This window comes from Cucurbita pepo, unplaced genomic scaffold (genome assembly GCF_002806865.2).
Source record: "Cucurbita pepo subsp. pepo cultivar mu-cu-16 unplaced genomic scaffold, ASM280686v2 Cp4.1_scaffold000109, whole genome shotgun sequence".
NCBI classification, from domain to species: Eukaryota; Viridiplantae; Streptophyta; class Magnoliopsida; order Cucurbitales; family Cucurbitaceae; genus Cucurbita; species Cucurbita pepo.
The window spans coordinates 120,730-147,845 of record NW_019646433.1 but is presented as its reverse complement, the minus strand read 5'-3'; the positions used below and the strand labels follow the sequence as shown (position 1 = coordinate 147,845).

At 36.4% G+C, this 27,116-nt stretch overlaps 5 protein-coding genes across 5 annotated transcripts; 3 read left to right on the top strand and 2 right to left on the bottom strand.

Moving 5' to 3' along the window:
- Positions 1 to 328: 328 nt before the first annotated feature.
- On the top strand, positions 329 to 1,430 carry LOC111783850 (formin-like protein 8). Its single transcript, XM_023664691.1, has 2 exons — positions 329 to 1,116; positions 1,202 to 1,430. The coding sequence occupies exons 1-2, from the start codon at positions 332 to 334 to the stop codon at positions 1,428 to 1,430; spliced, it is 1,014 nt and encodes a 337-aa protein (XP_023520459.1). The 5' UTR covers positions 329 to 331.
- A 927-nt stretch (positions 1,431 to 2,357) lies between these two features.
- On the top strand, positions 2,358 to 4,091 carry LOC111783849 (formin-like protein 8). Its single transcript, XM_023664690.1, has 3 exons — positions 2,358 to 3,145; positions 3,231 to 3,695; positions 4,031 to 4,091. The coding sequence occupies exons 1-3, from the start codon at positions 2,361 to 2,363 to the stop codon at positions 4,089 to 4,091; spliced, it is 1,311 nt and encodes a 436-aa protein (XP_023520458.1). The 5' UTR covers positions 2,358 to 2,360.
- Positions 4,092 to 4,312: 221 nt separating this feature from the next.
- LOC111783848 (formin-like protein 8) lies at positions 4,313 to 6,392 on the top strand. The gene is made up of 2 exons (XM_023664689.1): positions 4,313 to 5,100; positions 5,186 to 6,392. The coding sequence occupies exons 1-2, from the start codon at positions 4,316 to 4,318 to the stop codon at positions 6,390 to 6,392; spliced, it is 1,992 nt and encodes a 663-aa protein (XP_023520457.1). The 5' UTR covers positions 4,313 to 4,315.
- A 289-nt stretch (positions 6,393 to 6,681) lies between these two features.
- On the bottom strand, positions 6,682 to 19,203 carry LOC111783866 (NLR family CARD domain-containing protein 3). The gene is made up of 18 exons (XM_023664698.1): positions 19,016 to 19,203; positions 18,634 to 18,925; positions 18,215 to 18,427; positions 17,750 to 17,808; positions 17,434 to 17,571; positions 15,127 to 15,201; positions 14,912 to 14,995; positions 14,743 to 14,804; positions 13,367 to 13,436; positions 10,536 to 10,611; positions 10,279 to 10,409; positions 8,010 to 8,069; positions 7,836 to 7,910; positions 7,638 to 7,742; positions 7,464 to 7,559; positions 7,292 to 7,372; positions 7,107 to 7,208; positions 6,682 to 6,985 (listed from the first exon to the last, which is right to left on the bottom strand). Exons 1-18 carry the CDS (start codon positions 19,061 to 19,063, stop codon positions 6,917 to 6,919), a joined length of 1,836 nt encoding a protein of 611 aa, XP_023520466.1. The 5' UTR covers positions 19,064 to 19,203; the 3' UTR covers positions 6,682 to 6,916.
- A 970-nt stretch (positions 19,204 to 20,173) lies between these two features.
- Positions 20,174 to 23,751, bottom strand: LOC111783873 (transmembrane emp24 domain-containing protein p24delta9-like). The gene is made up of 4 exons (XM_023664706.1): positions 23,402 to 23,751; positions 23,112 to 23,321; positions 20,722 to 20,798; positions 20,174 to 20,567 (listed from the first exon to the last, which is right to left on the bottom strand). The coding sequence occupies exons 1-4, from the start codon at positions 23,609 to 23,611 to the stop codon at positions 20,423 to 20,425; spliced, it is 642 nt and encodes a 213-aa protein (XP_023520474.1). The 5' UTR covers positions 23,612 to 23,751; the 3' UTR covers positions 20,174 to 20,422.
- Positions 23,752 to 27,116: the final 3,365 nt, after the last annotated feature.

The window sequence follows — 27,116 nt, the reverse complement described above, 5'->3', positions numbered from 1 at the left end:
ATCTGACAAACACATTAATACAAAAAAAATTCTTAATATATTGTAGATATTTTAAGTTGGCTCGGGTCAATCCAAAGATTTTGCCCATGAACCAAAAACCGAACTGATTCAGTTCGGGTTCAGAAAAAATAAACCGAACCAAACCGAACCGAACCCTTATAATTCGGGTTGGGTTGGTCCGGGTTGTCGGATTACCGGGTTGAATGTACACCCCTAATAAATACCCTGTTGGATGCAGTAAGTAAAGCATCAACAACAGTTTTGCAATCAACAACGAGAAACAACGCTCTGATTCACTTCCACTTCTGTCTGCAATTCCTCCGAAGCTCCCATGGCTTCAATCCTTCCGTCATGCCTCTTTCTTCTCATGTCCATCATTCTTTTCTCCTCCTCCGCTCACTCCTCCCCTCAGAATATCCAAACTTGTTACCCTTTTCCTCTGCCACTCCATTTCCCAACCGTCACTGATACTACAGACAATCTCTCCATCTCCGGGAGAAGGCCGCCGCCGCCACCACCACCACCACATCCACCACTTCAAGAACCGAAGAGGATGGCGAAACCAAAGCGGAAGCTCAAGAAAGGCACCATTATAGCGGTGGCGGTTTCTACTGTGGCGGCTACCCTTCTGCTTTCTCTGGGTCTCCTGTTTTACATTCGAAGACGCATTCTTGCAAAACTCAAGGAACATCGAGTAGAATCTCAAGAATTTACAAGATTCGATGGAAACCTTAATGGGTTGATTGTTGAAGAAGATGGTCTTGATGTGATGTATTGGAAGAAGGACAATGAAGAAGATGAAGAGATGGGTTTTGCAAGAGATGGATCAATCGTCCCTGAGATTGTGCAAGAAACTCCTCTGCTCCATGGAATTTCTTCAATGGAAGCTCCTGATCACTCTCTGTCTAGTTCACGAGTATTGCCATTGCCGCCTCCTCCTCCATCAATGCCCCTGCCGCCTCCTCCATCAATCCCCCCGCCGCCCCCACCAACTGTAGTTGCCAAGACAGGGCCATCCAAAGATCAGGCTAGACTGAAGCCATTACATTGGGATAAGATCAATACCAATGTAGATCATTCTATGGTGTGGGACAAGATTGAGGACGGTTCTTTCAGGTAAAACCCATCGTCATAATTCCTAATTTGAAAGAGATTTTAGTTTGATTTTGTTCTCTTCTTTGATCTGATCTTTGTTCTTCAGCTTTAATGGCAACCGTATGGAAGATCTCTTTGGGTATGTAGCCACAGACAAGAAACTGCCAATAGAGCAGAGTGGCCTCAACCATGGCGGACCAAAGCTAATCTCAATTCTTGATTCTCACAGGGCAAGAAACATTGCGATAATTCTTAAATCTCTGAACATAACTCGGCAAGAACTTCTCGATGCTCTCACGGAGGGATNAGTAGAAAACCCTTTGTTTAAAAAATAACCTTAGACTTCAAAATCCTCATTAATTTCTTTTTAAAAAAGTTATAAAACTTTTTTAAAAATATATTATTACGTTGGTACTATGTCTAAGAAATACAAACTTTTAAAAATCGCACTAACACCCTCAATCTTTATAAAAAAAAATTAAAATGTTATTATTGCTGGAACAAAAACTATCTATCTATATCTCATAAACATCTTACTCTTCAATTTGAAGGATATTGACGGTTTCTAAAGATTAAAAAATATCGATATTACTTTTCAAAGTTTGTGAATATTTTTGTTTGTACTAATAATTCCATCCATGGAATGAGAGTTTTTTTTTTTTTTTTTTTTTAATTTAAAAAGTTTAAAAGTAATTAAGTTGTTAAAAAAAAATTAAAATTATTAAGGAGAAATTAATTTAATATTATTAAAAATTTTGAAAGTGAGAAGTATTTTTTATTTTTATATAATTTAAGAACATTTATATAAATAATTTAAAGAAGGAAACAGAGAAATTAAAAATAAAAAAAGAACATTGATATAAATAATAATAGAAACATGTATTTGGCGGCGTCGAACTCGGGCGTGACTGCTGTTGAATTGCACTCAGTATGAATCTGACAAACACATTAATACAAAAAAAATTCTTAATATATTGTAGATATTTTAAGTTGGCTCGGGTCAATCCAAAGATTTTGCCCATGAACCAAAAACCGAACTGATTCAGTTCGGGTTCAGAAAAAATAAACCGAACCAAACCGAACCGAACCCTTATAATTCGGGTTGGGTTGGTCCGGGTTGTCGGATTACCGGGTTGAATGTACACCCCTAATAAATACCCTGTTGGATGCAGTAAGTAAAGCATCAACAACAGTTTTGCAATCAACAACGAGAAACAACGCTCTGATTCACTTCCACTTCTGTCTGCAATTCCTCCGAAGCTCCCATGGCTTCAATCCTTCCGTCATGCCTCTTTCTTCTCATGTCCATCATTCTTTTCTCCTCCTCCGCTCACTCCTCCCCTCAGAATATCCAAACTTGTTACCCTTTTCCTCTGCCACTCCATTTCCCAACCGTCACTGATACTACAGACAATCTCTCCATCTCCGGGAGAAGGCCGCCGCCGCCACCACCACCACCACATCCACCACTTCAAGAACCGAAGAGGATGGCGAAACCAAAGCGGAAGCTCAAGAAAGGCACCATTATAGCGGTGGCGGTTTCTACTGTGGCGGCTACCCTTCTGCTTTCTCTGGGTCTCCTGTTTTACATTCGAAGACGCATTCTTGCAAAACTCAAGGAACATCGAGTAGAATCTCAAGAATTTACAAGATTCGATGGAAACCTTAATGGGTTGATTGTTGAAGAAGATGGTCTTGATGTGATGTATTGGAAGAAGGACAATGAAGAAGATGAAGAGATGGGTTTTGCAAGAGATGGATCAATCGTCCCTGAGATTGTGCAAGAAACTCCTCTGCTCCATGGAATTTCTTCAATGGAAGCTCCTGATCACTCTCTGTCTAGTTCACGAGTATTGCCATTGCCGCCTCCTCCTCCATCAATGCCCCTGCCGCCTCCTCCATCAATCCCCCCGCCGCCCCCACCAACTGTAGTTGCCAAGACAGGGCCATCCAAAGATCAGGCTAGACTGAAGCCATTACATTGGGATAAGATCAATACCAATGTAGATCATTCTATGGTGTGGGACAAGATTGAGGACGGTTCTTTCAGGTAAAACCCATCGTCATAATTCCTAATTTGAAAGAGATTTTAGTTTGATTTTGTTCTCTTCTTTGATCTGATCTTTGTTCTTCAGCTTTAATGGCAACCGTATGGAAGATCTCTTTGGGTATGTAGCCACAGACAAGAAACTGCCAATAGAGCAGAGTGGCCTCAACCATGGCGGACCAAAGCTAATCTCAATTCTTGATTCTCACAGGGCAAGAAACATTGCGATAATTCTTAAATCTCTGAACATAACTCGGCAAGAACTTCTCGATGCTCTCACGGAGGGATATGGCCTCGATTCAGACACACTTGAGAAGCTTGTCAAGATCACTCCAACCAAAGAACAACAATTCCAAATCCTCAAATTTGATGGCGATTCATCAAGACTTGGCGATGCAGAATCTTTCATTTTCCATCTCCTCAAGGCTTTTCCAACGGCCTTCAATCGTCTAAACGCTATGTTTTTCAAATCAAGCTTCAAATCAGAGCTTAATCGACTCAAGGACTTTTCACAAACACTTAGTAGAGGTTGCGAAGAACTGAAGGGAAAAGGGCNAGTTTTTTTTTTTTTTTTTTTTTAATTTAAAAAGTTTAAAAGTAATTAAGTTGTTAAAAAAAAATTAAAATTATTAAGGAGAAATTAATTTAATATTATTAAAAATTTTGAAAGTGAGAAGTATTTTTTATTTTTATATAATTTAAGAACATTTATATAAATAATTTAAAGAAGGAAACAGAGAAATTAAAAATAAAAAAAGAACATTGATATAAATAATAATAGAAACATGTATTTGGCGGCGTCGAACTCGGGCGTGACTGCTGTTGAATTGCACTCAGTATGAATCTGACAAACACATTAATACAAAAAAAATTCTTAATATATTGTAGATATTTTAAGTTGGCTCGGGTCAATCCAAAGATTTTGCCCATGAACCAAAAACCGAACTGATTCAGTTCGGGTTCAGAAAAAATAAACCGAACCAAACCGAACCGAACCCTTATAATTCGGGTTGGGTTGGTCCGGGTTGTCGGATTACCGGGTTGAATGTACACCCCTAATAAATACCCTGTTGGATGCAGTAAGTAAAGCATCAACAACAGTTTTGCAATCAACAACGAGAAACAACGCTCTGATTCACTTCCACTTCTGTCTGCAATTCCTCCGAAGCTCCCATGGCTTCAATCCTTCCGTCATGCCTCTTTCTTCTCATGTCCATCATTCTTTTCTCCTCCTCCGCTCACTCCTCCCCTCAGAATATCCAAACTTGTTACCCTTTTCCTCTGCCACTCCATTTCCCAACCGTCACTGATACTACAGACAATCTCTCCATCTCCGGGAGAAGGCCGCCGCCGCCACCACCACCACCACATCCACCACTTCAAGAACCGAAGAGGATGGCGAAACCAAAGCGGAAGCTCAAGAAAGGCACCATTATAGCGGTGGCGGTTTCTACTGTGGCGGCTACCCTTCTGCTTTCTCTGGGTCTCCTGTTTTACATTCGAAGACGCATTCTTGCAAAACTCAAGGAACATCGAGTAGAATCTCAAGAATTTACAAGATTCGATGGAAACCTTAATGGGTTGATTGTTGAAGAAGATGGTCTTGATGTGATGTATTGGAAGAAGGACAATGAAGAAGATGAAGAGATGGGTTTTGCAAGAGATGGATCAATCGTCCCTGAGATTGTGCAAGAAACTCCTCTGCTCCATGGAATTTCTTCAATGGAAGCTCCTGATCACTCTCTGTCTAGTTCACGAGTATTGCCATTGCCGCCTCCTCCTCCATCAATGCCCCTGCCGCCTCCTCCATCAATCCCCCCGCCGCCCCCACCAACTGTAGTTGCCAAGACAGGGCCATCCAAAGATCAGGCTAGACTGAAGCCATTACATTGGGATAAGATCAATACCAATGTAGATCATTCTATGGTGTGGGACAAGATTGAGGACGGTTCTTTCAGGTAAAACCCATCGTCATAATTCCTAATTTGAAAGAGATTTTAGTTTGATTTTGTTCTCTTCTTTGATCTGATCTTTGTTCTTCAGCTTTAATGGCAACCGTATGGAAGATCTCTTTGGGTATGTAGCCACAGACAAGAAACTGCCAATAGAGCAGAGTGGCCTCAACCATGGCGGACCAAAGCTAATCTCAATTCTTGATTCTCACAGGGCAAGAAACATTGCGATAATTCTTAAATCTCTGAACATAACTCGGCAAGAACTTCTCGATGCTCTCACGGAGGGATATGGCCTCGATTCAGACACACTTGAGAAGCTTGTCAAGATCACTCCAACCAAAGAACAACAATTCCAAATCCTCAAATTTGATGGCGATTCATCAAGACTTGGCGATGCAGAATCTTTCATTTTCCATCTCCTCAAGGCTTTTCCAACGGCCTTCAATCGTCTAAACGCTATGTTTTTCAAATCAAGCTTCAAATCAGAGCTTAATCGACTCAAGGACTTTTCACAAACACTTAGTAGAGGTTGCGAAGAACTGAAGGGAAAAGGGCTATTCACAAAATTGTTAGAAGCAACTCTCAAAGCTGGAAATCGGTTGAATTCAGGAACAACGAGAGGTAATGCAACTGCTTTCAATCTCAAATCACTCTTAAAACTTTCCGATGTAAAAAGCACCGATAGAAAAACTACATTGCTTCATTTCATTGTCGAAGAAGTCATAAAATTCGAAGGGAAAAAACAATTCTTAAACAAAGATTCAAAGAATCTATCGGAAAAGGAAATAGAAACCGAATACATAATACTTGGATTATCGGCTATGGAATCACTCACTTCGGAGCTCTCCAACGTAAAGAAAGCATCCACAATCGACTATGAAGCCTTCATTATCACTTGCCCTAACATGTTAATCAAAATCTTAGAGATACAAAACCTTCTATCGATGGAAGGTGGTGAATACAAGATGAAGATGTTGGAATTTGTGAAATCTGCAGCGGAAGAAGTTGAGATAGCAAGAAGAGAACAAAGAAGGGTGTTGGATGAATTGAAGAAGACGAACGAGTACTATGAAACAAGGGAAACAGAAAATCCGTTAGGGCTTTTTGTGACGGTGAGAGATTTTGTGAGCACTCTGAATCAAGTGTGTCATGAAATAGCTGGGGAGTTGAAGGAAAAGATAAAGATGGGAAATATGGATGCATGTCAATCATTGAAGAGAACAATTAGCTTGAGATTTCCACGTCCTGGAGAGCATTTCAAGCGTAGAAGCTTTTCAAGTGATTCCACATATTAGCATTTCGACTCGGTAGATTCTTCCACAAATTTTCTTTTTCTTTTGTATTTCCCCTCGAAAAGATTAAATGTACCATTTGTTTTATAGAAAGAAATACACATTTTGGTTAATAAAATTGACAGCTAAATTCTAGTACTCTCAAACTTTTGAATATTTTAATTAATTAAAATATAAGGATATTAATAAACAAAAGATCGAAAGAAACCAGAAAATCGTCTACGAAGTTAAAGTGATTTTAAATTCTAAAACCACTTTGAAAAATAAGCTTAGAAGTTATCTCAAACTCATCTAACACAAAAGGGATTCTCTTATTGGTAACTTTTTTATAGGTTTGAAAAAGTTTATAAGACCCAATAAAGAATAGATGAGAAATTATGATACAATTTCCTATTCCTCTCGACGTCAAAATTTCAAAGCTACTCCCTCGAACAAGAAATCAACTGAAAACTTTGGGGGGAGAAGAATTCAAACAACATACTTGCAGCATCTTCAAAATTCAGCATATGTTCATGAAAGGAAGCGTTTTAGTATGAAATACTAACTTCCTTTTCACACATTTCATGGACGTGATCTCTCGCATCGGTTAAAGCACTCTGCAATGACACCACGAAACCTCGATAAGAATCCAGAATCATTACTATGAGATCAGGAAGAAGAATGGATGGTGATAATATATATATATATATATATATATATATATATTATCGATATAACCTGTCCAAATTTGGTCAGGAAGTTATTGGCAAGATTCAAGGATGTAACTGCTATGTCCTCGTTCGCTTTGAGTGCTTGGGCAATGGCGAATGCACCGGGATCCTGTATCCAGAACCAAAATGAAACAATATGAATGTGGGCTATCGATGTCTGGATGGACGTGCACGAGGTCAAGAAGCATGTACCCTTATTTCGTTGAAACCCAAGTCTAGTGAAGTTAAAGCTTCATTAACCACTTTCAAGCTGCGAGCTAGGCAAGTTGCACCCTGAAATTAAATTTGGGAAAGGAAGGAAATTCTGATATTAGATGAGTACTTCATTTTCTAATTAAAAACATGGCAAACGACAGATACAAACCTCGTCCCGGAGACCATTGCCCCGTAAATCCAAGACAGATATTGTAGTATTATATTTCAGAGTTTCGGCAATTAATTCAGCACCTTTTGGTCCAATCTGCAGAACATTTCATGCAATAAATTACAAGAGGCGTTATTTTTTTATGACAATAAAGCCAACCATCACATCCTTTACCTTACACCAACCAAGCTTGAGGTTTTTTACATTTCCATGAAACTTCAGCACCTCGGATAAAGCCTCCGCACCTTCTGGTCCAATGGGATTGTAAGCAATCTCCAACTGTGTTTGTGGGTGTAAGCGATTGATAAGGATAAATTTGTTCATGTCATAAAATGATAGAAGTTAAACACTCTCAAGTGCTAGATGGCTCACAGTGGTGATGGCATCATTATCCTTCAATGCTTGGGCGATTTTGGTAATACCCTCAGCATGTATGTTATTCCCTCCCTGTAAATAAACCCCACAAAAAAGGGTTGTCCATCTTAAATTTATAGTCGGGAAAGAGGAGACGATATACGAAAACATAGGAGAACCTAGGCTGCTCACCAGGTCTAAAGTTTTTATTGACCGATTTTGCTTTAGAGCCTCAGCAATCTTTTCAGCACCCTGGGGATAAAAAGGAAGTTTGTGAGTAATTTAATGTTCTGCAGAATATACATACATACATACTACAATTATAGTGTGAACTTTTCACCAAACATACTATGTGTCAATGGGGGTAAGAAGGGGCAAGAAGAGGAGCAAGAAGAAGCCGACATATCAGCCCAAGGCATGTTGTTTCTTTATCAAGAAACCAAGCTGTTGTCTAGGCTTATTAGGCATTTCCTAGACAAATGATGATTTCTTATTCTCATATTTCACGAGGTAAATAGGCTGAGATTACCTCCTTCAAAAGAAGTCAGAATGAAACTCAAGATGAATGAGATTGAACAGGAAGTCAAAACGAAACTCAAGATTCATTCGACTAACTTATAATGGTCAATCTAGCGGCTACTGAAAGTGTCGCCCACCCCATAATGGTCAATTCCACTCCAAAAATCAAACCTTCAATATGCCAAATACCTTCGCAGTCCATTCACGCACTGTCTTCAAACTCTGCCAAAATTTAAGTTGATCTTCCCTTGCTCACAACCGAACCTTTATTGCTAGAACTTTCCTGCAGTCTCCCCATTTCCCTGTTTCTTTTCTACTCTTTTTGTCATTCGCCTTTGTTTCATATATAGGAATTCTTCCTTTGGTGTGGTTATCTCACTCCTTTGATCATCAACCTTCACGATGTCTTGGATTTCTTTTCAAATGAAATTCACGATTCTAACGTGATTTCTTTTTTCTTTTTCTTTCTTTCTTTCTTTCTTTCTTTGACAAAATATATTTTCTCACTACCATGATCTCTTTAATTTTTTTGAAATCTACTTCATTGTATCTTGGAACTCAACTTCATTGTATCTTGAAACTTTACTTCATTGTATCTTGAAACAAATCAAGAATCAAATTCAATTGATTCATTCTTCATGTAAATGTTGAGGATTGTTGGGAGGGAGTCTCATATTAGCTAATTTAGGGAATGATCCTCGGTTATAAGTAAGGATCTCTATTGGTATGAGGTCTTTTGGGGAAGCCCAAAGCCAAACCATGAGAGTTTATGCTCAACGTGGACAATATCATACCATTGTGGAGAGTCATTATTCCTAACATTGTATCAAGAGTCATACCCTAAACTTAGCCATGTCAATAGAATCCTCAAATGTCGAAAAAGAATTGTGAGCCTCGAAGGTGTAGTCAAAAGTGACTAAAGTGTCGAGCGAAGGATGTACTTTGTTCGAAGGCTCCAGAGAAGGAGTCAAGCCTCAATTAAGGGGAGGCGGTTCAAGGGCTCTATAGGCCTCAGGAGAGGCTCTATGGTGTACTTTGTTCGATGGGAGGATTGTTGAAGATTGTTTGGGAGGGAGTCCCACATTGTCTAATTTAGGGAATGATCATGGGTTTATAAGTAAAGAATACATCTCCATTGGTATGGGACCTTTTGGGGAAGCCCAAAGCAAAACCATGAGAGCTTATGCTCAAAGTGAACAATATCATACCATTGTGGAGAGTCGTTATTCCTAACAGTAAAATTTTCTCCCTCTCCTCCCATACATTTGCATCTAACTCCACGGCCAAAAGATTGAGAACCGAATCGCACAAATTCCAAAATGATAGAAACTAAAGCAGAACCACAATGTATTGCAATATAAAAGGTACTCAAAATAAACATGTAATTTCAGGTACTTACACTGAAGCTCTCTTAAACCCTAATGCACTCACCAAAACAATGCCTCCTTCTCCCTTGCTCCCTCTATTTATAACCAAAATACCGTAACAACTTCCCTAACTACTTACTAATATATTCTTAATTTATAACCAAAATACCGTAACAACTTCCCTAACTACTTACTAATATATTCTTAATGGCATTCCTATCATATTCTTCTTGTGATATTCGTATCAATTGGAGTGCTTTTATTCACTCTTCATAGGTTTATTTGTAGTTGTCTTGGTTTCTTTTTTTTCTTTTTTCTTTTCCTTAAGTGTAGCCTTCTCTAACTGGTTTATTCTCTATGGTTCATCTCATAGACCGCCCCTCACAGATGGAGTTGGCTTCCAGATGCATTGGGGTCTTTTCTTTTTCCTTTTGCTTTGATTAAGTGAGAAGCTCTAGAAGTTTCGTGCATCTTGGATTTAATCAAGCTTTCGCATTTTATGTTATCAACAACTTAACAGAATACTTAAGCTTGTAGAACTTCATTAAGAGCAATTTTTAGAAGCTACCCGTTACCTCATCGCCAATATCATTCATGAACAAATTCAGTAAAACTAAGCTCTTAGTTCTCTTCATGAATTCGGCAACATGAAAGACACCTTTGGCAGTGATTGAGTTGTTACCAATGTCAAGAAGTGCAAGTTTTCCTACATAGGGAGTACGAATGTTGATGAAGTTAATGGATCACAAATGCATAAAATATAATGATGAGAATTTGATGAAGCTCGAACTTCAATAACAACAGAAGGAACCTAGAATGGCATATGACATACCTTTACGAGAAGATAAACCTGAAATTAAAGCACGCACGCCCTCATCACCAACTGAATTTCCATTCATGTGAAGTTCCTGTCCGTCAATTAAACAAATTATTAAAAAAAAAATCAATAGGTGACAAGGGGGTGTGTGTCAAGTAAACAAATTAAAAATATATATCCACAAATGTCAGAAAGGAACTTCGTGTTTCCAAGTTACGTTTTATCACATGTTACAAGTTTAAACTGGGCCTCTCATGGATGCAAAGTTTCTGTTGGGTTAAATAATGAGGTTATTTTTTAATCATATGGCAAGATTTCTCCTTGGAGCCAAGGACCAACCTGAGATGTAGGCTTCATTCAGGTGAGGTGCAGACTATATGATAAATATGACAAAAACATTGTCCACTCCTGATGTTAGGATGAAATTGAAGAATAGTCTTAAAGGAAGTCCAACTTGGATCCGTGAAGAAACAGAACAAATAGCTCACGCAAAGAATAAAAGTCTTTATTGCATGGATTGTTCCCGACTAGGTGCTAAATTCATGATCGAACCAACCTCATAGACAAAAGCTGAGTATCAACAACCATACCATCAATTTGTTGCAACACAGCTCAACCCAGACAAAAAAAAAAAAAGTCCCAATTTTTCATTAAAAAAAAAATAGTAATAAACCAGAAATGAAAAGAGAAAACAACTCAATCCAAACGTGGCACACAGGTTCAATACTTCCTACTCAAGATCTTGTTAGGCAAGTAGTCGGATGACTTCCTCCTAATCACTCAACTAGCTCAACCGATCGAAGGATCTCATCGTACAAGACAAAACTCTATTGCTTGCTTGAGTTGGACAAGATCCTTGCTCATCCCTTATCCCTTATCCAGACGCACAAAATTTCCTGCCTACAAATACCAGACCCATACCTTAACTTTGCCAAATTCTCTTGTTGAAAGATGGAATAAATCCTCAAACTAGAGAAATTTTAGAGGGTAATAGAGGTCGCTGGAAGTGGTGTGAGCTCTTGCCGGTCTTATTATTTAGGATTGTAGCCCTTCTTTATCTTCATCAGATCTTTTAAGTTTGCTTTAGCTGTCTTTTGGGTGGTGCTTTCTTATTTGCCCATTTTGTATTCTTTCATTTCTTACCAATGAAAACTGAATTTTGAAAATAAAAATAAATAATAATAACAACAGCAACAACAATAATAATAATAATAAAAATCAATCTTAAAGAAATAAAATACTTATATCATACTTCATGCTGGTCAAAGGTCCTCCCCCAATACATAAATTTAAATGTAACTATCTATAACATTATAAAACAATAGAAATAACCAAAAAATTCTGAATTACCTAATTAACAAAAGATAAAAGTAATTAATAGAAACTAAAGATTTAATCAAACTAATCGACTGAATAAAATATAAGCTCAAGACTAATTATCCAACATATTTTCTTCCTGCACCTTACAAGCAGCCCTCACCAAGTCACCTTTCCTCAAAGTCGTTCACTTGGTTAATCCATGAAAAACCAAGGTGACAATATCAACCACATTTTTCATTACAGACAACTAATGTTCAGGATATGTATATCGATTCATACCATATGGTGACCAGTTACATACTAAAATCCTCAATATCTCTAATTAAGGGAGCAATTCTCTCCTAATCTATTATCTGAAGCCAACCCCATCTTATTCATCAAAATAATAATAATAATAAATAAATAAAATAAATAAATAAGTAAGTAAAATAAAAATAAAAGCCAACAGAACACAAAATGGTAAATGCACAAAGACCCCCTCCATCACAGCTAAACATACTTTTTCTAGCCCAATAAACACGAACATTAAGAATTTCTAAACGTGCCTATTGAGAGAAATCTTTCTAGGAATTGCTCAATGTGCCTATTGATCCCAACCCGAGAACCACTCTAAAGGATAGATGTCATACCTCCTCACTATACCCTATGCCACATAGAGTCAACCTCTTATGGCAATCGCCACATCTATTTACCAATAGGACCTAATAGTGGAATCTCAAGTTACAAATGCCTGAACTCCGAAGTTCAGTGGCCTAGACGTGACTTCTCAATTTACCAAGGAGGATCCCCCACCCATTGTTGGGAACCATCCTCCATTGGAATCTTGCTGCTAGACACTACTTGTTTATAGGGCGCTCTGTAATATCAAATTCCATGCACCGATTGAAAATAGAATCAATCTAAATTTAATTAACTAATAAACAGGAAAAATCTTTAAATGGGATATTTTCCCTCTTTTACCACCTTCTCTACAACTTTATTGAAGACTAAGATGGGACTATAATATGTCTGCTAACTACAATAGCACATGAAAGGAGAAAACAGTTTCAGGTAGGATAGTTCTAAGCCTTGCAGCCAAGACTTTAGCAAGATCCTTATAAACACTAGTTGTTAGGCTGGTAGGTTTGGCTTGGAGACTTCGAATGCATTAGAGCCCTTGGGTACAAGACCAATCTGCTGTCTTGTGGGCACAGGAATTGACAGGCCCGTTTTGATAAATTTGTTGAACATCTCAAGAAAATCAAATTTAGAAGTGTTCTGTTTCTTTTGAAAGAACTACACATTTAACAACATCAGGCCCAAGAGCCTTGTTATGCCATTTACTGTCATGAGAATGTCTTCTTTAGGAAAAGGGACGTCAAACTGATCATTGGCGATCTAAGAGACACCATATTGGTTATTTAGTAACAAGAAGAGCGAAGGAAAGCCACAAATTCAGCCTCTATTTCCACATGAATAATTAAATTGACACAAAATTGATAAGATTCCTGACACCGAACATAGAATATTAACAAGACAAGATGTACCCTCAATGATTTGTTCCCTTCAAGTCCTTTAGCCAAAGCATTAGCTCCCAGGGCACCACCATAATTGCCACTAAAAAAAAGTCTTAAATTAGCTTCTAAAGAGAAAAAGGAAGATGGATGAGAGGCTAAATATATGTACATTAACGGTTGCAAAAGAAGAGATATACTGGGAATTTATATAGTGTTCAATTCTTCATGCATGTGTTTGAAAACTTCTAAATGATTATTTTACGGTATATTTTAATGGGAAGTTAATAATCTGTTACTCATTTGAATGATTTCTTTCATTCTTCTCAATGAAAACATAGTAATTATAAAATTTGTTACCCATTTAAGTAATTATTTACTTTCCAAGAAGAAAACAAGCTGATTGGATCCCTAAGAATAATTATAATTTTAGTGAATAAGTTCTTTAACTAATATAGACCACATAAATTATATCAAACTGAAATAACAAATTGTACATAACTAAAGAATATATATAAACATTTATAATCTAAAACATAAGTTTCACATTGTACAACTTAATTGAACCTTTTATTTGATTTTATGCACATTAATTTAAAAAGTAATAAATAATAAATTACTAATATTTAGAATTATAAGTTACATTTGAAAAATAAAATTATATACCTTTTTCCTTTGGAACATTTATCAAGTTATGAAAATAATTCTTCAAGTAAAATCAATTATGCTAGTTTTTCTGCTTTATAAATCATGTAATATCATGATCTTCAAAAACCAAAGTTTTAAAATCTCAAGAAAAAATAACTGAACAATAAGCAAATCTTATTCTTTTTAAATACTACGAATTTAATTTATGCAAACAATAAGCAAATCTTATTCAATCATCTTTGGATTTTTTTTTTTTTTCCTTTTATCTCAAGAGTTTATTACTATCTTCATTTATTTTAGACGAATCAATATTCATTATTAAAAATTATATCATTGTTCACATATGTTTAAATATCAATAATTTATTATTGTCTTTATTTCTTCTCACAAACATTAATCTTTGTTAAGATCTCAATACAATTATTGTAGTATTTATTCTTTTTGTAAACATCAACGCCTCTTTAATAAAATAATCGATGTTTTATTCTTTTCTAATAAATATCTATATTAAAAATTAATAACCATATTAAAATGAGTATGAAAATATGAAGTTGAATAATAATATAAATTTCAATATTTATATTTATAGCTTCTTTATCTTTCTTTATTCAAAAAAAAAAAAAAAAAAAAAAAAAAAATTTTTTTTTTTTTTTTTTTTTTTTTTTTTTTTTTTTTTTTTTTTTTTTTTTTTTTTTTTTTTTTTTTGGAGAAAGATATAAACATAAGTATAAATATAGAAATTGAGGGTGATGAGTCCTCACTTAAGATGTATGTTCCGTATAGTGTTGTTTTCAAGAAGTGCTCCACCAAGACTTGTAAATCCCTACCTCCATTATCCAAAAAGAACAGAAGGAATCAATGTTACTATCTATTTTAACTACCTTCTTGAAGGAGAGAAACCATAAAGCATTATCAAACTCAGTAACTTACAGAATAGTCAATCATGTTATTGTTAAGTTCAAGTATGCGCAAGCTTGAATTTTTCTTCAGCATCTCGGCAACAGCTTTTGCACCCTGTAAAGAACTTGATAGTAAGATCAAATTTTAAAAAATTGAGGAAAGAAAAACAAATAAGGAACCAAAAGAACTTTGATGGCAAACAAATATCTCCTACAGATGAGCTTTAATCAAACTAGTCAGCTAACCTCATCTCCTATGTCAGTACTGTTTAGCTGAAGCGTCTGAATGCTAGAATTTTTCACCAGCAAATCACACAGGGTCTGAAAACAATTGTAATTGCAATATTTAAGCCAGTTGCATTTAGTACTAGCAATAATTTAATGCGGAAAAGCCACAATTCATGCTCACATGATCAGGATAAAATTAACAAATAAATAACTGGTCTATAGAACAAGATCAATGAATATACATCAATTCTGCAACAGGACACCCATTGAACTTTCCCAGTGCATAACATTCCCCGTATTCTAGTCTTAATCGATAAGTTTTAGGTTCAAAATACCTAGGTAAGCCAACCATGTGAATTCATATCTATATCACGAAAAACACAAGTTTCTGTTAACGTATTTGGGATATCAAATATCCCAGGAATAACTAGACTAGCAAAAGTTATGATGAACTGATTGATGACCAATCCAATACTTAATGAATAAATACTGAGAGGCAAATGTGAGATATCCCTTCATGACGAGGGCATTTTTCAACATACGAAAAATTTATATATTTGAATTATTTCTTACATTCTCCTCATTTTGTCCAACTTTAATTTACAAAAATTGATTCTATTAAAAATTCTCACCCCTTATGAAATTTTCTCCCCATAGACAAAGAAAGACGCTCACAAAAGAATCCAACCAATTTTAAGAAAGGGGGATCAAACAGGCAACTCCTCAATCATGTCCCAACGACCCCTACTAGTTAGACTAGCACAAATGTTTGAAGAAATCTACTCCAATTTTCAGGGTAAAACAACAACTATTACTGAGTAGGTGCGAGTTCTCGTTTTGTAGTTTCTTGGGGACTCTTCGTTTGTTAGATTTTTTTTATGCCCTTGTACATTCTTTCATTCCTCTTGATGAAAGCTCAGTACCTTGCCCAAAAAAAAATGGTAAAACAACCACTCCAAAGCATCTGATCCCCCTTCCACTATGACAAGCACTAGGCATAAAACCAAATACAAAGATCTTTGCACAAAGTCTATGCCATTTACCCTCCTCTCAAAGTAACCAAGGAAAGAATCTAAAATCTTACTTTGTCTTTAAAAGTCTACCTAATTCCTCTAGAGGCAAGTGTTCCAAATCATATCATGCTTCAACAATTCAGCAATCACAGCTTTGACAACAACTTGAACGTACACAATGTAAGAACTTTTACTGGGATGAAATGAACAAATTTTGAGAGTTTTGGGTTTGTTAATGGGATTTCATAGCTGTAGGAATCTGAAATTCAGATTCTTTACTATTCTTTGCATCAGAAAAACAGGAAGGAAAGAACAAAGAAGATTGATCAAAATTGTTGAATCCACTTCAGATTCTTAGCATCGACACGCAGTTTTACACTTGAATCCACAAGCCTATGACTCAATAAATAGTTGCTGAATGACGTATTATTAAACATGAAATAAAGATACTAGGTACCATAATAGAAACTCAAATATACTAACATTAAAAAAATAAAGCAATTTAGAAACTATTAAAATGAAATAAAGACAGGGACTTGGAAATCCAATAAGGATTATAGAACCTAATTAAATTAAAATTTCAAGATACTAGGTACCTTTTTAAGCAATATACTAACATTAAAAAAATAAAGCAATTTTTTAAGGGTTAAGAAAAAGACAAACCATAATAGCATAGGGATTCTAATTGTATATGCACAAGTATCTAAGGCACGAATGTACGCCTTTCTTTTAGAAAGGTAAGCTAACGCCTGTGACCTTCATCTGTGAACCAGATCTGACCCATTTTGTTGAGCTAAAACGAAGTGTTTGGTGAGTGCTTTCAGAGTGCCCTTCCATAAATCTTTTATCTTAGTAAATTTTCTTTTGTTTCTACCCTTGGACATCAGCTAATCAAATTAACCTCACAGTTTTCTATGTTCAATCTCTCTTCTCTTTCCACCCATGGACATAGTCTTATCGTGGGTCTGAATAGGCTAACCGTTTGGCAAGTGCTTTCAAATTTATCTTCGCCATACTGGCATTGCTTCAGTCTACTCTCCCTCTCTCTCTCTCTCTCTCTCTCTCTCTCTCTATAAATAACAAGAAAGAGAGATACAACCTAAGGGCCAGGGGCTTGTTAAAAATGGTAGGAATGTTGTAATTACAAAACAATTTCCTGTGACTATATCCCACCAAGAAGGCGGTAAGCTGTACACTTCTCCAAGAGAATAAAAAGAGGGCTTATCTTCAACGATACTCTAATTCCCCCAAAACATAAAATTAAGCAGGTGAATGCTCATCAAATATTAAAGATATAAAAAGTTTTGCCGACCTTAACTCCTTCATCTCCAATTGGGTTGCCAGAAAGATCAAGGGTCTTTAAAACGATATTTGATTGAAGGACACCATCAAATGCTTTTATCCCTTCAGCTGTTATTCCATTTGCAGAAAAATTAACTTCCTCAACCGTCTGTAACAATAAAATAATCCAATTAAATAACCCAACATAAAATTAGCAACACTTCATGTCATAATGTTGCACGGGAAAAAAGTAGCAAAACAAAATAGCAACTGCTCATGGCAATCACGCTCATTAGCTATAACACTAGCCATGGATTATAGAAGCAGAAAAGAATTAGTAGATGAACCTGATTGTATCCTAAACTCTCAGCAAGAAAAAACAGGCCTTCATCTCCAAAGTTGCGTGCTGTCAATAATAAGTTTAAATATCACATACTTCACAATTGGCAAGTGAATGAAGTTTAGAACTTGAACAAATTAAGCATAAAAAAATTGACCTTTGTGAACACTCGAACAAAGAAACATTGGACCCATGGGAAATAGTAAATACATCTAAGTCCTAATAATCAGATTATGAAAATACCATATCCATTTTAAATGACTGATAATGAAAGTTGACGAACCTAGGAGATATACCAAAAGTGCTGGATATTATGGCCAGTTTCAAGATGTGGTGAAGTCAGTTGGAAAATTCAATCGGTATTGACAAAGTTCACTTAGATTAAACGACTATGTCATAATGCTGCAGCATTCAATAACACGGCAGCATTGAAACAAAAATCATGTCTCCGTTAACTCTCTGAGTGTCATACCTGTCATGTCGACACTTCTAAAAGTCCGGAGTTCTTTTGCAAAGTCATTAAGCTTCAATTTGGCTTCCCTGTCAATCTTGGCGGTAAGATTTGGAAACAAATTTATACCAGCACCGAATGACCATTTAGCTTCTTGGGCTGGGGATTTGTTTCTCTCAGATGAAGACCTATCTGACTTCGGAATCGTGAGTCTTTCCACCAATTTCCATAAAACTGTGAACTTAAAACTTGAATCAGTATCTCCAAAGTCGAAATTCGGTGCCATTGTATTCCCAAATATAAATGGAAGCGGCGAAAGTTACAAGTCATGCTTCAAATTAGTACATTTAAACTTGAAGACATCAATTTGCACTTCAATAAGAATACATTTAGAAATTCCTTTGGAATTTGAAAAGAAAACGAAAAGTGCAAAACCGTACCGAACGTAACCACGATGAACACGCCAGCAGGTAAAACATTGGAGGCAACCTGCTTCAGCGGGGCAATCACCGAGGAGCTCTCCGTTTGAGACTCCCTGTAAACTCTTCGAGAAGTTGCAGCCCGCCTGGAGCCGCCCTCGGACCTCAACGTAGCCTTCAACACCAAATTTCTGAACCTAAAACCTCTTCTCCAGTGCGCAACCGAAACCAACGCACCATTGGCATGATAATCGAAGCTAGAACGGCGAAATCCCAGAGGTCGGAGCCCTAGCGAATGAAGTCGGAGGAAAATCTAGAATGGAAGCCAGAACAGTTGAAATTGCGAGGTAGAAGCATTGGATTGATCGGAGAAAACAATCAAGCGAAAAAGTAAAGTAGTTACCTTAGGATGAGAGGAGAGAGAGATAGTAGAGGTGGAAGTAGAGGCCATGGATGCTGCTTGGAAGTGGATTAGATGCGCATGGGAGAGAAGGTATGTGGAGCCGCTGGCCACGGGAGAGAGAGTGAAGTGTTGGTTTGGGATACGGAGGCGATTGCTCCAAACCAGAGTCCTGCAGGTTCTTCCCGAAGTTTTCCTGATTATTCTTTCTTTTATTTTTAAATAACACCTCATAAATGTAGGTCAAAATTTCGAATATCCACAAAATAAATAATAAAAATAAATAAATAAAACATTTTGGTCATTAGGGCTTTTTAAAATAAAAATAATAAATGATAAATTATTATTTTTTTAAATGTGTTAAATCGTTGAAAAAGATTCTAATTTTTATTCTACCTCATTTCAATTATACCTTTAAAAGTTTTTCATTTTTCACGTTTGAAAATTGTTTTGGAGGTTCGAGGAAGAGAGAAAGAAAGAAGAAAACATAGGGAACTCAGTAGCCAGAGGTTTGAGGTAGACCCACGCTTGCTAGAACGCTTGTTGTTGAGATTGCGATTTGTGGACGGTCAATTTCAAATAGGAAAAAATGAATTTTTTGGGCAACCACCGAGGCAACAACGATGTAGTCTGATCCCGCATCTAATGATTCATGTGTTTCATGCGATACAACTTGAATGCTTCATAAGTTTCGAGCAGCATAGTCTAAATACTCCACTCAAGGCTTCATACTTTCAAAGCAACGCCTTCATACATTCAAAGCAACATAGTCTAAAAACGTACATAAAAGACTTCTTACACTCAAAACACTCCAACAATGTGTGTGTTCTTATCGACTTGAAACCTTGACTATATCTTTTTAAGTCTTAGGGGGCATTTTGGTCATTTTACTCCTAAATTTTAGTTTGGCCTCTAAATTGTTCCAATAATTTTCAAAATTTTAGGAGTTATTCTAATGTATTGCTATAATGTGTTGTTTCATGTAAATTGCTATCTTGTAAAACATATTTTATGACGATGACGACAACAATTAAACCAATGTTTTATGTTAGTTAGAGTAGTTGAGAGTTCAAGACGCGAACCAAAAACATTAAATTTTGGAACCCTTAGGAACATAAATGTTGGACTTGGAAACACAAAAAAACCCAAAAGCTGTTAAAATATAGAATAAAAAAAGTAGGGGTATTAAAAATTAGGCATAATTGTATCATACAAATATATTGTGTAATTTCTATTGATTTTGATAGGTCTCAAGGGACCATATTGTAACAGTGAGTTTTTGAATCGTCTATATGTGGCTAATGAATGCTACGGCCTTGTTTTCTCTGTGCCTTCAGCTAAGCTACCGCTGGCTGCTCTCACATAACACAAAAGAAGAGGCTCATTTGGTTTACAACAAAAAAGGAAAAATCAAATGAGCTTCTTTTTGTGGAAAAAGGTCTTGAGGTGCCAAATTTGCAATCCCGCTACCGATAAGCAAACGAAAAGCGAAAGAAAACTCAACCGCGCCATCTTCGTGTTCGTACTTGCATTCAGATCTTGCATTTCTTCCTCCCTGCCATCGTACATTGTTCAAAATTTCATTTCAGGCCAACACAGAACAAAAACCACATGTAAGGCTATCGAGGTCAATCGGGATCGGGATCGGGATCGAGTGATACCAATTCCATAAACAGAGTGAGAGAGAGATATAGCTTTGTTCTGTTTACCTTTCACGGAGATAATACATCTCTTCTTGAATAGAATTGGCAGTTTCAAACAACTTCTGCATCTCAAATTCCATAGCCTGGCATTGTAAGGCAAACGTTAATGGCACAGCGCACGAGATTTGGGAAAATAACCCGAACAACGTATTTCAGCAATTTATTAGAATTGAAAATACAAACAACACGTGTGCCGTATAGATCTGTGTCGTTCAACCAAAATTATGAAAGCAGCCATTGAAGCAACAACATCAGCATTTGAAGTTGTTACAAGTTCATAGCGTTTAATAGTCGTCTTTTATAGTAATTTGACATTTGTATAAAAGCATTTTAATGTAACACAAATCAAACCAATAAACTTACACTTTTAAGTTTATCTTCCTAACTTCATTTTTGTATTTCAATTTTTGTTTCTTCCAACTCCCTATCGAACGAGCCTCTCCTCAACTCTAGATTCCTGTTACGAACACTCGGGTTCCAACCTTGTTCAATAATTAATCGTGTCAGAAATTATGAAAAATTAAGGGAATGGTCACCCTAACCAGATGTCATCCCAAAAAGGATTTCACTACAAAAACCCCACCTTATACCCAATATTAAGCTAAAACAATTTGTTGAGCTTTGTAATCTCCTTTCATGGGCTGTAAAGACCCTTTCCAGTTTTTGTATTTTAACTGACACCCCTAGCTACTGTCAGCCCCTTTCCACAAAAACAATCCGAACGCTTTTCAAATGTTCTTAGATACAGCAATAGGGATTCTAAAAATACACTATTTGAACAAAGTTGAATCTAGATTTGTCTAATGCAAGCAAACAATAGTAAATAGTGTAGGAGTTTAATAGCAAAAATAATGGTGCCGGGGCTCTTTATGAATTGTAAAAGTTTGTTCTTAAGAGAGAACCAGCAATAAGATTGTTAGTACCATAGGAGAAAGAATACCGAGAAAACTTGGCGAGTGAAAATTGTGTTCGGGAGGCTGTGTCATGCTCTCCACTACAGCCATTGTTAATGTATCTAACCTAATTATATGACTTCTTTCAAACAACAAAGAACAGTGGCTCTAAATTTAGAGGGGATGCAGATCTTGAGTGGCAAAAGGGAAAGAAAAAGTTGAGTCGTCCTATTGATTTAAAGATCTTATTTTTATACTGGAAAGAGAAGGATAAGACATCCCGAACTAGACCTTGTTGGCAAAATGAGCTTGGAGGTAACAAAGGGGATCAAAGAAAGAAGCTTCATAGTAAGATAAGCACAAGGATCCATGGGACGAAGAACTTGGGTTGTTTTCTTGTTCTTTTTAACAATGAGAGGAAATCTAGAATTGACCACAATCCCTGGCCAAATGTTGCCAACCCCAAACCTCTTTTTGAGCCGTCAACAATCCTAAGGGAGGGAAATGAAGTCTCGGACATTATGTTTGGAGAGATAGGTGCCTAATGCCACGGTCATGCTTGTCCAAGACCTGTTGGCCGCGTCTTGGATGTCTCGATCATGCTTGTCCATGACGTGTTGTCCATGGTTGCATGCCCGATCCAAACCTTTTTACTTGCTTTCATGTCAGATAGGTCTTTACTATTCTTGTTGTGTCACCAAAATCATGTCTACACCCACGAGGACTAAAATGCCCCAAAATGTACTATTGGGGACGTGACTAGTCGTCAATTTTTCCTACCCGAGATATATGCTATCAAAGCTGTGATGATTGCTTATTCACTTTTAGCCTATAACATCGCTTTTTTAAAAATTGTTTTCAATGTATTACCTCACTCACGTTTTATAAAACATCTCTCTCAAACATGACTCAAGACTCAAGTATATACCAAAATTGTCCGTGAAGTCCGAATCTCACACGACTGACTTGTTTGTTGAGTTAGACCAAGTGTGACACAATCGTTATCCACAACCACAAAAGTGCGATTGTGACACCTAGTTGAGCAGATTCCCTACCTCTTTTGCTAACTCTAGTTCCAAAGACATGAACCGAAAGAAGCCGGGGACGAACGACTAGATTTGAAATTCCCCACTACAATGCTTCAACTATTCTTGACATTTGCTAATTCCACAAAAGAAACATAATTCGGTTGAGCGCATAGATTAAGAAGAAGGATAACAAAACAACTGTGTGGTTGAACGAAGTCAACGATTGCTTGGAGTTTGCGACTTGAAAGGAAGTCTAGGTTGTTCAATGAAAAAGAAAGCCTAGGCAGGAAGATATTACTAATACAAGCAAAGAATAGTGAATTCCTCAAATCCAGAGAATCAAAGCTTCACAAAGAATTGAAATGTCGAATAAAAACGCCAACCAAAATCCTCCAAAACTAGCAAAAGGTGAAAGCAGAAGCCATCAAAAGGAACGAAGTTGAATCTAGATTTGTCAACACAATCAAAAACTTACTTCGACATCGCCCTTCTTAGCAACACTGGACCATTGCTTGGCAGCCACACCCGTCCTCCAATCGAAATCCACCGTTAATGTTACTTGAGGCTTGTGATCAGGAACCCAAAAGCAGGTCATGAAATCACCCCCTTCCCCAGCAACGAACGCGAATTGCCCCGATTCCACCTTGTCGGAATAGTGGAAGGTATTCCCAGTAGTCGAAGTCACCTACAGATTCCAAAACCCNCCCAAAAAAAAAAAAAAAAAAAAAAAAAAAAAAATCAAGAAATCCTCCCAAAAAACCATACCCTAACAACAAGCTTGCGATCATCAGTCAAAGGCTGGGCTTCGTTGGGATTGACAACGTGATACTTCCCAACAGTCATGGCGTTCTGCTTAATGTCCTCGGAGATGCATTTGGTGTGGCCGGACTGCAAGTCGAATCGAAGAGATTCCGATCCAGAAGAAAGAAATCCGATGAGTAGGAGGAGCTGAAAAGCGGCGAAGGAAGGAACCATTTTTTGAAAATGGAAGAAAATCTTGAATGGCAAGTAGAACAGAGGTAGAGAGAGATTCGAGTTAGTGTGATTTGAAGGAGAAAGAACACCGGAGAGATTTCAACGGCGGCCAACGAAAATGTATAAAAAAAAAAACCAAATAAAAATAATAATAATTATTACATATTACAAAAACAAACAAAAACGTCAAAATTAAATTGACATTCCCGTTGGCTGAGACACGTCCTATTTCTTCCGCCACAGACTGACACGTGTTTAACCAAGCAGAGTTTGTATTACATTTTACCGTTGTGCCCCTCCTCCATTTTTCTTTTGTTTTTTTTAAATCTCATTTTGGTAGGTCAACGTAAATGAATCTTGGTTTCTTATCTTTATTTCTTGGTTCTTTGTTTTTATCTTTAATTCTTGTTCTCGTTTATTATTCTCTAAGATAGTCTCCCTAGGACTTAACGCATGTAGTTTGAACCTGCATCTACGGCTTCATGTGTTCCCTACAATACAACTGAAAACCTACTCCCAAGGCTTCTTACCTTCCAAGTGAAATAGTCTAAAAACATATGTTCAAGGCTTCATACATTCCAAGTGATATAGTTTAAATACCTATGTCCAAGGTGATAAGAATTACAGTGTTTCAAATGTTAAATCTAGACCTGTTACACAATCTAATGACAAGAAGATTCAACAAGTATTTATTCTTCATCTACAAAATTGGATAGGCTTGGTTTTTACCATTATTTCATGTGTTACAAGCTTATTCAATTGAAGAAAGACCATTTGGTGCTTCATAAATGAATATTTGCACAGTTGAAGTAGCAGATGAAGTTGTTATAAATTGTACTCGATTCGGAAGTTGTTAGAAAACATTATTTATTATTTTTAATTTCACAATTCTTGTAGGGGCAACAGGGTGAGAAGTTATTTGTCAAATTGACTTCTTATTTTGTGGACATTTAAAGGAGAGTGGGGTAAATTATGGCTAGGGCATTTGAAGAATTGAAAGTTTGTTTTAGGGAGAAATTATAAATACCCACAAACTAGAAGTAAAAAAACAAATTTAGCTCTCAAATTAAGACTTTCCCCTTCGAAATTCGAANAGAAGTTATTTGTCAAATTGACTTCTTATTTTGTGGACATTTAGAGGGGAGTGGGGTAAATTATGGCTAGGGCATTTGAAGAATTGAAAGTTTGTTTTAGGGAGAAATTATAAATACCCACAAACTATAAGTAAAAAAACAGATTTTGTGAATGAAAATTTAGCTCTCAAATTAAGACTTTCCCCTTCGAAATTCGAGCATCATTTTTGTCATGTCTAAGTTTTATGTCATGTTTGTGGTGGATTGCATCTGAGTCATTCAATAAAGTCTTGATCCGAATCTTGCTTACAGTGATCTTAAGAGGTAATCTAATTTTAACCTTTATCTTTTGGTTGATCCGAACTTTGTATAAGGAATTGTTAATTTCTTTGATTCAAGAGTTCTTACTTCAACAAAAGCTTGGATCATTGGGCTGAGGATTAGGGTTCCTTATCACAAGATTTCTTACTTTCCAAGCGGTGCAGTTCAAAACGTGCGTCCAAGACTTCTTAAATTCCAAGTGATGATCTGAAAACCTACATCTAAGGTTTCAGGTGTTCCAAACGATGTAGTCCAAGTTAAACATGTTGTATTTTGGGAGGTCTAGGGGTTCTTAGGTTCTGAATCTAAGGACCTTGGTCCTTGTTCTGAGTGGTACCTAGCAGTCTTCATGTTTTAGTGGACTTAAGGTTGGTGTTGTGTTTTTTCTTGATTCTTGTCCTTGGAGCGTTTTCTTAGTTTCATGGGTTCTTGCTCCAAGGGTTATTCTTAAGGCACAATCATGACATAACTCTCATCATAAATTCTTAAGCCCTAATAAAATCTCATAAGTTAGGAAGATTTCATAATAACATGCATAACTCATTCATGGCATCTAGAATTTTTGTTTAGGGGATTTGGGGTAGTTTCATCATTTCTCTTAAGCTTTGGCTTCGCCCCAAACTTGGCTTAGGTTCTAAAATTTGATTCAAACATCTTAAAATCTTGGGTAAACCTTCGTGTTTTTATAGATAAATGTTACTTAAGATCTTGAGTTATTTGGAGGTTGTTTGGACGATGAAATATCCTAAGAAAGTTTTAGAGGCATTTTGGTCATTTTACCCTTAGTTCTTGGTTTAGCCCCTCAGCGTACTCCAATGATTTTGGAGTTTAATTGGTTCATAAACTAACACTTAGGCATGGTAGGGGCATTTTCGATCATTTTGTACTTATCCTCGGTTTAGTCCCTAAACAAACCCCTATGACCACCAAAATTTATACATTTTCTTAACATGTCATATTAAGCCTTCTATTAATAATTCATGCACAACGGTGGGCATATGATGAGTTTTAAAGTGTTATGAATTCCGAGCAAAAGGTTCGATTTAGGTCCTTAATTTATGGTTCTTAGCTTAATTCTTTATAACCCTTTAAAGCTTACTTGCTTAAAGTTCATAAAAAATTCACAAGATTCTTGCCATTATAATTGAGAAAGTCCAATATCCAAATTGTTCCATTTTTCTTCGTAAGTTCATCTTTGAGTCTATTTTTAGGAACCCAAAGAATTTCATGAAAATCAGTCCAGAAAGGCCCATTTAAAGAAAATATGAAATTTCTCCCCTTTTGGATGGATGTATTGAACTGGTCATGTCATCTTCTTCTTCCTCAAAATAATGAGCAAGATGACATTTTATATTATAAATCCTTTTATTCAATATTTTTGAAAAAAGATTTCATAATTTTTTTTCAAACTTCGAAAAGGATAAACTCGATTACAGTATTAATTGCATGATGATATGAATGAATATATAAAAATCATTTTAGTATCTTNTGGTACCTAGCAGTCTTCATGTTTTAGTGGACTTAAGGTTGGTGTTGTGTTTTTTCTTGATTCTTGTCCTTGGAGCGTTTTCTTAGTTTCATGGGTTCTTGCTCCAAGGGTTATTCTTAAGGCACAATCATGACATAACTCTCATCATAAATTCTTAAGCCCTAATAAAATCTCATAAGTTAGGAAGATTTCATAATAACATGCATAACTCATTCATGGCATCTAGAATTTTTGTTTAGGGGATTTGGGGTAGTTTCATCATTTCTCTTAAGCTTTGGCTTCGCCCCAAACTTGGCTTAGGTTCTAAAATTTGATTCAAACATCTTAAAATCTTGGGTAAACCTTCGTGTTTTTATAGATAAATGTTACTTAAGATCTTGAGTTATTTGGAGGTTGTTTGGACGATGAAATATCCTAAGAAAGTTTTAGAGGCATTTTGGTCATTTTACCCTTAGTTCTTGGTTTAGCCCCTCAGCGTACTCCAATGATTTTGGAGTTTAATTGGTTCATAAACTAACACTTAGGCATGGTAGGGGCATTTTCGATCATTTTGTACTTATCCTCGGTTTAGTCCCTAAACAAACCCCTATGACCACCAAAATTTATACATTTTCTTAACATG

Excerpts from the sequence above, each read along its gene's own strand:
- LOC111783849 (XM_023664690.1), top strand. The coding sequence starts at position 2,361 with ATGGCTTCAATCCTTCCGTCATGCCTCTTTCTTCTCATGTCCATCATT. Across the intron at positions 3,146-3,230 it reads ATTGAGGACGGTTCTTTCAG|CTTTAATGGCAACCGTATGG; the intron begins GTAAAACCCATC and ends TTTGTTCTTCAG.
- LOC111783848 (XM_023664689.1), top strand. The coding sequence starts at position 4,316 with ATGGCTTCAATCCTTCCGTCATGCCTCTTTCTTCTCATGTCCATCATT. Across the intron at positions 5,101-5,185 it reads ATTGAGGACGGTTCTTTCAG|CTTTAATGGCAACCGTATGG; the intron begins GTAAAACCCATC and ends TTTGTTCTTCAG.
- LOC111783866 (XM_023664698.1), bottom strand. The coding sequence starts at position 19,063 with ATGGCCTCTACTTCCACCTCTACTATCTCTCTCTCCTCTCATCCTAAG. Across the intron at positions 18,428-18,633 it reads GTTCATCGTGGTTACGTTCG|TTTTATGGAAATTGGTGGAA; the intron begins GTACGGTTTTGC and ends TTAAGTTCACAG. Across the intron at positions 17,572-17,749 it reads AGAGTTTAGGATACAATCAG|ACGGTTGAGGAAGTTAATTT; the intron begins GTTCATCTACTA and ends TTATTGTTACAG.
- LOC111783873 (XM_023664706.1), bottom strand. The coding sequence starts at position 23,611 with ATGGTTCCTTCCTTCGCCGCTTTTCAGCTCCTCCTACTCATCGGATTT. Across the intron at positions 23,322-23,401 it reads ATCGCAAGCTTGTTGTTAGG|GTGACTTCGACTACTGGGAA; the intron begins GTATGGTTTTTT and ends TGGAATCTGTAG. Across the intron at positions 20,799-23,111 it reads CTAAGAAGGGCGATGTCGAA|GCTATGGAATTTGAGATGCA; the intron begins GTAAGTTTTTGA and ends TTACAATGCCAG.